At 28.0% G+C, this 9,465-nt stretch overlaps 1 protein-coding gene across 1 annotated transcript in view; it reads left to right on the forward strand.

Annotated features, from left to right (window-relative positions):
• The first annotated feature begins 4,975 nt into the window (after nt 1-4,975).
• Nucleotides 4,976-9,465, forward strand: part of LOC105126568 (cytochrome P450 90B1) — a 9,289-nt gene continuing 4,799 nt past the window's right edge. Inside the window, exons 1-8 of the mRNA XM_011027468.1 lie at nt 4,976-5,391; nt 5,490-5,814; nt 5,907-5,987; nt 6,058-6,132; nt 6,231-6,482; nt 6,603-6,695; nt 6,805-6,883; nt 7,011-7,117. Coding sequence (XP_011025770.1) covers nt 5,189-5,391; nt 5,490-5,814; nt 5,907-5,987; nt 6,058-6,132; nt 6,231-6,482; nt 6,603-6,695; nt 6,805-6,883; nt 7,011-7,117 — 1,215 coding nt within the window. The 5' untranslated portion in view covers nt 4,976-5,188. The remainder of the gene's footprint in view (nt 5,392-5,489; nt 5,815-5,906; nt 5,988-6,057; nt 6,133-6,230; nt 6,483-6,602; nt 6,696-6,804; nt 6,884-7,010; nt 7,118-9,465) is intronic.

A 9,465-nucleotide genomic window follows, 5' to 3' on the forward strand; every position in this document is an offset into this window, starting at 1 on the left:
CCTTGCAACTCTGCCACCGCCTGCAGATCCGACACAAACGTCATTTTTCGAGATTGACAGATTTTCCGATTCCCTTGCTAAATTTCAATCCTGTTTTACGGATTTTTTAATTATTTTCTTGTGTCGATTCAGACATGTCATCTCATTGCGCAAATTTCTTACTGCATTTTCAAGCATCCTGAAGAATCCATGCTTGATAGCTAAGTTTTGGTTTTATTGCTTCATCCAAAAGATTTAAGATTTATAATGGATGGTCTTCTATCCTCATTTGCCACCAATCTTTCGGGGTTGCAAGTGGCTTGGATGGCAAGATTTTGAGTTAATCTTAATTTATCTGCTGAGGTTTCAATTTTTTTCCTTTAAGATTTTGATTATAGAGTTCTTGAAAGTGTAATATTAGATATATTTTAAAATATTTTTTACTCGGAAACATAATAAAATAATATTTTTTTATTTTTTAAAAAATATTTTTAACATTACTATATCAAAATAATATTAAAAAAATAAAAAAAGTATTTTTAACTTTTATAATCTTGAGTTAAATGATACAATTCTTCTTTAAATTAGGTGTTTTGTTTTAACTATTTTTCTTGTAAAGTCACTAACAATAAGAATTATGAAACAAAACTTGAAAACAACAAACAAAATATAATTTTTAATTTTTGTAATGATAATTAGGGGTAGTTATTTTCAGTTTGGTTTGATTTTTATCAAAAAAAGTAATGAACACTGATTTTTTTTAAAACCAAAACCGGTTCAAACCAATTAGATTTGGTTTTGGTTATTTTAGGGAAAAAACTGGTTTAAACTGGTTTAGCTCGGTTTTTTCTGTTAGTGTTTGGTTCGGTTCTATTTTTTTGTTTTAGATTTATAAAACTGAAACCAAACCGATTGGTTTTTTTTAAATTCTAATCAGTTTTTTTTATGGTTTGGTTTTTTCAGTTATTTTTTTATTTTCTATGTTTAATTGGTTTTTTAATTTTTTTTACTCACCCCTAATGATAATTGTGATTAACTTTTCTATTTTTTTTCCAAAATTTTTAAATGAAGAGGAAATAAATTTTTTTAAATAATACTACATTAATGATCATTTTCGTGTCTAAACCATGTTTGTTTTCTTGAAAAGTGGTTCATAGGAAATCACTTTCCAAACTTTCCTGTGTTTGCTTGTCATTAAAAAATTTGATCAATGAAAAATATTTTCCAGTTAAAGAAAAATTTGGTTTGGTTTCCAAGAAAGTGTTTTACTAAAAAATTTGTCCAAAAAACATTTTCTAAAAGTTATGAAATATTTTAAAATTTATATCATTTACTGATTATATCAAATTTAATTCTTAAACTTTTGATTACTATATATATTTTGTTTAACTAAAATAATAGAAATCAAATCTAAAAAATAAAAGATGAAGAAATTAAAATAATAATAATTAACATTTCATAAATTATGATTTGGTTTCCAAGAAAGTGTTTTACTAAAAAATTTGGTCAAAAAATATTTTCTGAAAGTTATGAAAAATTTTAAAATTTATATTATTTACTGATTATATCAAATTTATAATGGATGGTCTTCTATCCTCATTTGACACCAATCTTTCGGGGTTGCAAGTGGTTTGGATGGCAAGATTTTGAGTTAATCTTGATTTATCCGCTGAGGATTCAATTTGTTTCCTTTAAGGTTTTGATTATAGAGTCTTTGAAAGTATAATATTGATTATTTTTTATAATATTTTTTATTTAAAAATATAATAAATTAATTTTTTTATTTTAAATAAATTATTTTTAACTTTACCGTATCAAAATGATATTAAAAAACTAAAAAATATTTTTAACTTTTATAATTCCAAATTAAATGATACAATTCTTCTTTAAATTTTGGTGTTTCATTTTAACTATTTTTCTCATATATTTATTAACAAGAAAAACTCTAAAACAAAACTTGAAAACAACAAAGAAATATAGTTTTTAAATTTTGTAATGATAATTAGGAGTGGTTATTTTTTATTCGGTTTGGTTTTAAAAAAAAAACTAAAACTGATTTAGACTGATCGGTTTTGGTTCCCTTATTTAAAGGAAAAAACCAGTTCAAATTGGTTTGACTCGGTTTTTTCTGTTGAGGTTCGGTTCAGTTTAGTTTTTTTTTAGGCTTATAACCAAAACTGAATCGATCAGTTTTTTCATATTTTGGTTTTTTCAGTTATTTTTTTGTTTTTTTTATTTAATCATTTTTTTGATTTCTTTACTAACCCCTAATAATAGTTGCAATTAACTTCTCTATTTTTTTTTTTCCAAAATTTTAAAATGAAGAAGAAAGAAAGAATTCTAAATAATTTCACATTAATGATCATTTTTTTAGGCCATATTTGTTTTTTGAAAAGTGGTTTTTGAGAAATCACTTTCCAAATTTTTTCATCTTTGTTTATCATTAAAAAAATTGATCAATAAAAAACACTTTTCAGTCAAAGAAAAATTTGACTTGATTTACAGAAAAGTGTTTTTTTGAAAAATTTGGGTGGAAAACACTTTTCAGAAGTTGTGAAAAATTTAAAAATATCATATTATTTTGTTGATTCTATCAAATTTGATCCCCCGAACTTTTGATTGCTATGTATATTTTGTTTTAAATATTTATTTTTTAATTTCATCTCTTTATTTCTTAAAATTTAATTTTTATAGTAATTTTGGTCATCGTTTTTATAATTGTTATTTGTTTTTTTTTTTCTTGTTTTTTTATTAAAAATTTTTATCCACCAAATTTGATTCTCATTCTTTTGATTATTATTTATTTTATTTGAAATAATTTATAAAATGTTAATTATTATTGCTTTAATTTCTTTATCTTTTATTTTTTAGATTTGATTTCTATTATTTTGATTATTATTTATTTTATTTTATTTAAGATAATTTATAAAATTATATATTTTTTAATTTCATTCTCATTCAACTTTTTAATTTGTAAGATTTATTTTTTATCATTTTAATAAACTTGAGAAAAATAAAATATTAATAAGTTATTTTCCAGTTTATTTTTTATGACATAACCAAATACTAGAAAATATTTTTAAATTTATTTTTTAGCAAACTGTATTAATTGAAGTAACACTACATACCAACGATAAGAATTAATTCACTGTTCTTAAATGAAATTCGAAGAAATTAGCGCGCGCGCGGCAGCATCATCATCCTCGTGCACTGGAAGAACACATCAAATCGGAAAAAAAAGTTTTTCCAAGATACTAAAAAATATTTTCTAATTTATTATTTATTATATTAAAAATTATTTTAAAAAAATTATTTTTAAAAAAATTATTTTTCCACAAACATATGTTAATTGAAGCAACACGAGACACCAACGATAAGAATTAATTCACCATTCTTAAATGAAATTCGAAGAAATTAGCGCGCGCGCGGCAGCATCATCATCCTCGTGCACTGGAAGAACACATCAAATCGGAAAAAAAATAATAATAATACATTATAAGTATGTAAATGCTGTGATTTTACAAGATTTGATGTGTTCTTCCCAGCAGCAAAGTCAAGGTACAAAACTCAAATTGAGGCCAGGTTCTTTTCCTTTTATTCAGTTGCTTGCTATTTTTTTTTTTAAAGAATAAAAGCAATTTCAGGCCTGTTTTGGGCGAAGGAAAATGCCCTTAATATGCTATAAAGTTAATAAAATAATATTTGTTTAATTTCATCAAACAACTTAAACTTTTCATAACTATGGCTTTTCGAAATGCTTTTTCTCAATTAATAAGAAATAAGAATTTTAACAACATAACCTTAACATAAATAAACAAAAGTTTGTCATCCTCTCTTGTGCAACACAGCTGATTAGGTCAAAAAAATGCTTAAACAAGGCATGGGTAAAAATTGATTCAATGAAACTTGAATAAATTTACCAATCGGTAAACAAAAGTTTGTCATCAATGAAACTTGAATAAATTTACCAATCGAGTCGGTAAAAACCGAGATAAATTTCTTTAACCCGTCACCGGGACTGGCTGTGCAGAATATAATAATTTTGGGTAAAGCAAGCACAAAATAATAACAAGGGACATCATTATACACGAGAGCACCTATGAGTCAAAGTAAAACAAGTCAGTACTCAGTAGTCTGAAAAAAAAACAAAATAATGTTCAAAAGGGATAACGTTGATATTGCAGTACAGAGATTGCGTTGTTCAAAAGAAAAGTACAAGGAATACTCTGCTGGGGAAAAGAAAACAAACTTCTTCCTGGCTAAGTGTGGGTTTATATCCCATCCAGGCTTTTCAATTTTTATTTTGTTTTCATCCTATTCTTAAACTAACTTTATTCTAAAACGAAAACAACAAAATACTTTCTAATATTTTTAATTAAAACAAATTGTAATATTTTTAATTAAAACAAATAATACCATGCATTCCAATAAAAAATAAAGCTTTTTTTTTCCTGTTTTCTTCTATTTTGTTTGTGAAGGAAAGATACATCATATATTTTTTTTTTAATAATTAATTTATATATATCTTAACTAATCCTTTAAAATTTTAAAGTTAATGATTATATGTTTATATATATCTTAACTAACCCTTTAAAATTTTAAAGTTAATGATTATATAAATATTTGATAGTATTTAAATTTATGATACTTAAACTGGTATTTTATAAAAGATAAATTTAAAATCTGATTAGTTAAATTACATCTTTTAAAATTGATATATATATTTTTTTACAATATCATGATGTGGAGAGCACCTTTTTAATTTCTAACAATGCTTATAAAATATTGTTAAATATTTTAGTGAAATTAAAATTAATTTTATAGGTATGAAAAGGTCAAAAAATAAGTACAAATTAATACAAAATATTAATTGTATAAATAATTGAATAACGCAAATGACAAGGAAACTAGTGTAGTAAAATAAAACTAAGATAAAATGCATGGAAATACAACATCATGACCATTTTTCTTTTTTCTTTTTTAGCTTAAAATAACATTATAAAAGGAGGCTTGGCTTCCATGTTTTCATTACAGCATAGCTCCATCAAAACGATTTCTAAAAACATTTAAACTCCACGGCCTTTACATTATTGGTGAAGTCCTCAAAAGTATATACCATCTGATTTCACTTTGCTTAGAACAGCTTAGCAAATTCAACAGAGAAAGGGGAGGAGGGGGAGAGAGAGAGACATAGAGTCAGTCAAGCTCCATGTCTCACTCAGAGCTTGTTGTCTTTCTCCTTCCATCGATTTTATCACTACTTTTGCTCTTCGTTCTCGTGCAAAGAAAGCAAGCAAGATTTAATCTCCCACCAGGCAACATGGGGTGGCCATTTCTTGGAGAAACCATTGGCTACTTGAAGCCTTACTCTGCTACTTCAATAGGAGAATTCATGGAACAGCACATATCAAGGTAAGACTAAGACTGCCGAGAAAACAAGATTCACAGCCAGAACCAAGAAATGAATTCTTGTTTAATCATGCCACTTAAAACTTGATTATAATATGCAGGTATGGAAAGATTTACAAGTCCAATTTGTTTGGGGAGCCAACAATAGTATCCGCAGATGCTGGACTCAACAGATTTATACTACAGAATGAGGGAAGATTATTTGAATGCAGCTATCCAAAAAGTATTGGTGGAATTCTTGGAAAATGGTCTATGCTGGTTCTAGTTGGAGACATGCATAGAAACATGAGGAGTATATCTCTCAACTTTTTGAGCCATGCCAGGTTAAGAAGCCATCTATTGAAAGAAGTGGAGAAGCAAACCTTGCTTGTTCTTAGTTCTTGGAAGGAGAATTGTACATTTTCAGCTCAAGATGAAGCAAAGAAGGTAATTCTTGAAACTTGCACTGCCAAGAAAATGAATTTCAATACTGAATTCTATATTCGAGAGGAATACTTAGCATATGAAGGAAATTGCAGTTTACCTTCAATTTGATGGCAAAACATATCATGAGCTTGGATCCTGGAAAGCCAGAGACTGAGCAGCTGAAAAAAGAGTATGTTACTTATGGCAAAACATATGATGAGCTTGGATCCTGGAAAGCCAGAGACTGAGCAGCTGAAAAAAGAGTATGTTACTTTCATGAAAGGAGTGGTTTCAGCTCCTCTAAATTTGCCTGGAACCCCATATAGAAAAGCCTTGAAGGTAATCTTGCTTTAATTAACCATAAAAAGTAACGATTCAGGAGAAAGGTCATGATATTATCGTATCTTCAACTCATCTTTGGGTGTCCTGACATGCAGTCTCGATCAATCATCTTGAAATTTATAGAGCAAAAGATGGAGGAGAGAATTGCTGAAACGAAGGGTGGAGTAGAAAACTTGGAAGACGATGATCTTCTTGGATGGGTCTTGAAGCATTCAAATCTTTCTACGGAGCAAATCCTTGACTTAATCTTAAGCTTGCTCTTTGCTGGCCATGAAACTTCTTCAGTCTCCATAGCTCTAGCCATCTACTTCTTGCAAGCTTGTCCTCGTGCTATTCAACAGTTAAAAGTAAGCCACTAAAAAGTACCTCACAGTATAATCTGTACTTCCTACTCTATCAGTACCTCGCAGCATTTATTATACACGGTAGATGCTTTGGATTTATATCTTTATTCTCATCGAATATAGGAAGAACATATTGAAATCTCCAGAGCCAAGAAACGGTCAGGAGAGACGGAATTGAACTGGGACGATTACAAAAAAATGGAATTCACCCAATGCGTAAGCTCCTTTAAATTAACTTCTCTTTTACTATCAGAAATATTTCGATTTTTTCTTTATTTTAACACGCATAAATTCAATATATATGTGTTTTTACAACCTTGTGAAGGTTATAAGCGAGACACTGAGGCTTGGAAACGTAGTCAGGTTTCTTCACAGAAAAGCTCTAAAAGATGTTCGGTACAAAGGTAAGTTAAACCTAGTTGTATTAGATTCCTCTCACCTAGGCATATCACTATATTAATGGGTTTAATCAACTCTATCTAGTTACTTAAGTAGTAATTAATAATACTGTTTTGTGCATTTCTTTTAAAGGGTACGACATTCCATGTGGTTGGAAAGTGCTACCAGTGATCTCAGCCGTCCATTTAGATTCAACTCTTTTTGACCAACCTCAACACTTCAATCCATGGAGATGGCAGGTCAGTAGTACAGCTTTGAAGCCATGAAAGACATGCTTTTTTCTTTTCTAAGACATTATTATAATCACGCCGTATAATTCTGTCACTGTAATTATAAGGTTCCGTAGATTTTTCAATGTGGTCTTCTTCTTACGAGGGTCCACTGGCGACATTTCCTCTCATGATTGTTTGCTCCTGGCTTCTTTAACATGATCTTGAATAGTTTTTTCTTTAATTTATATAAATTTAAAAAAATAGCAACAAAAGCTATGGAAAATGTTAATTAACTTCAGATTTTTTAAGAAATTAATTTTTTAAATTTTAGATCAATAAGATCCGTTAAGATAAAGTAGGTCAAAGTTAAAAACCGCAAACCTCTTGAAATTATTGAGGGGGAATTATTATTATTTTACTGAGGGGTTATTTAAAAAAAGACCCACCATTGATAAATAAGAAATGGACCATGTTCTGTGATATATGTGCACATATAGTTTTTATAGCAAATATAATTTTTTTTAAAGGGCTGAAGGTTTTTCAGAGAAAAAAAAGTATGTTAAGTGTGTCTGAATTTATTTTTTATTTTTAAACACAATTCATATAAAAGTCAGTAAACCTCTATCATCTTACTTTTATACTGGACAGAAAAGTATGAAAAAGCAATTTATTTTCTAAAAAATAAATCCCAAGAATCAATTTAGGGAGCCACTGAAAATAAATATGGACCAATCCCATAGCAATAAAATAAAATAAAGAAAAAAATAGGGAAATGGAGATAAGATTGTAATAGGTAGATAAGGCACTGAATGATGACGTGAACCAATGAAAACATTCCATCAAAAACCGTTGAAAGCAAAAGAGGGAGCGTAGTCAAACCCCCACGAGACCCCCCTAGTGATGAACTGTCACCATCATTAAACAAGATGTTTTGCTTGTTAGGACAATGGGTCTCGCTTTGCCTTTAAGGCCGCATGTGGATGTGGGCCTCTCATGTGCACGTGCAACACTGATTGCCTTTGCATGCTTTTTTATTTTTTATTTTTAAAATCTCGTTGCTTTCAGGGAGTGATTGTTCTTTAGTCGAAAGTGGCATCTGTTTCCAAAATGCTTTTATAATTGTTTTTGTTAACTATTAAATTAATTTTTTTAGTTATTTTTAATAGTTTTAATTTGCTGGTATAAAAAATAAAATAAATTTTAAAAAATATTATTTTTAATTAGAAAACACTTTACGCCATACTACTAAACAATATTTAAAGATCGTTTGGAATATTTCTTTACGTTTTTTTGATTGTTTTAATGTAATAATATAAAAAATATCTTATAAAGTAATATCCATCATTATGTCATCCTACCGGTAATTAATTACCCAAACACTGTCAAAAGACTGTTGTCTCTGTCTCCATTCACATATAATGCTGCTGTAATAAAGGCCACCAATTAAAGAATTCTATTTCCACTTGAAAAAAAACATAAGGAGTGATATTTTTTAAGATGGAAGGGTTTATATTTTATTTAAAATACAAATATAATCTAAAAAATTCTTTTTAACAAAAATATACAGTACACGTGAATCTGGATAAAATTATATAATATTTCAGTGTTTTTATATATGAAAAAAAAACCTCTGTATCATTTTTTTTTACTTATATTGTTTTTTAAAGATTCATTTTTATCAATGAAAGAATTTTTATTTTTAAATAATACATTTTCTAAAATAAATCTTAAATTTAAAAGACATCCTTAATGTGGTTTTAGTTAAAACATCATGATAATATATTGTCAGGTAATTTACAGATGATTTTATCCCAGCACGTCAGTATATAACCTATTATTATATTTAATTTTATAGCATACCCAAAACCAAACAGATTCTTTACTCCTGAAATCCTTGTAATCTACACACATCTTATCTTTTTTCATGAAACTATTTTTATCCAAACGACGTAGTCTAAATTAAATCAGGGAATAACTAAGTAGGAATGTAGAGTAAGAGACAAGATAGACAAGAACTCTACCGAATAATTGCTAAATCGAGAGAAGGTTAAATTGGGCACTGAACATTTTAACGAGAAACAGGGAATAATTAAGTAGGAATGTAGAGTAAGAGACAAAATGGACAATCTATTAATATAAAATATATTTATGCTATTATACTATAAATATAAAGGACTCGAGGAGGTAGTGTTTCCCAGAATAATTGCTAAATCGAGAGAATTAAATTGGGCACTGAACATTTTAACGAGATAGAAGACTCCAAGTGACTTGTGAACATATATTGACAATTGTCCGTGACTAGTTTTATTTATATTTTAATATATCGACATTGTCTTTTACTTTTTTTTCCTTTTGCTACGCATATGTCCATTTTA

The sequence above is a fragment of the Populus euphratica genome, unplaced genomic scaffold (genome assembly GCF_000495115.2).
Source record: "Populus euphratica unplaced genomic scaffold, PopEup_1.0 scaffold41.1, whole genome shotgun sequence".
NCBI lineage: Eukaryota > Viridiplantae > Streptophyta > Magnoliopsida > Malpighiales > Salicaceae > Populus > Populus euphratica.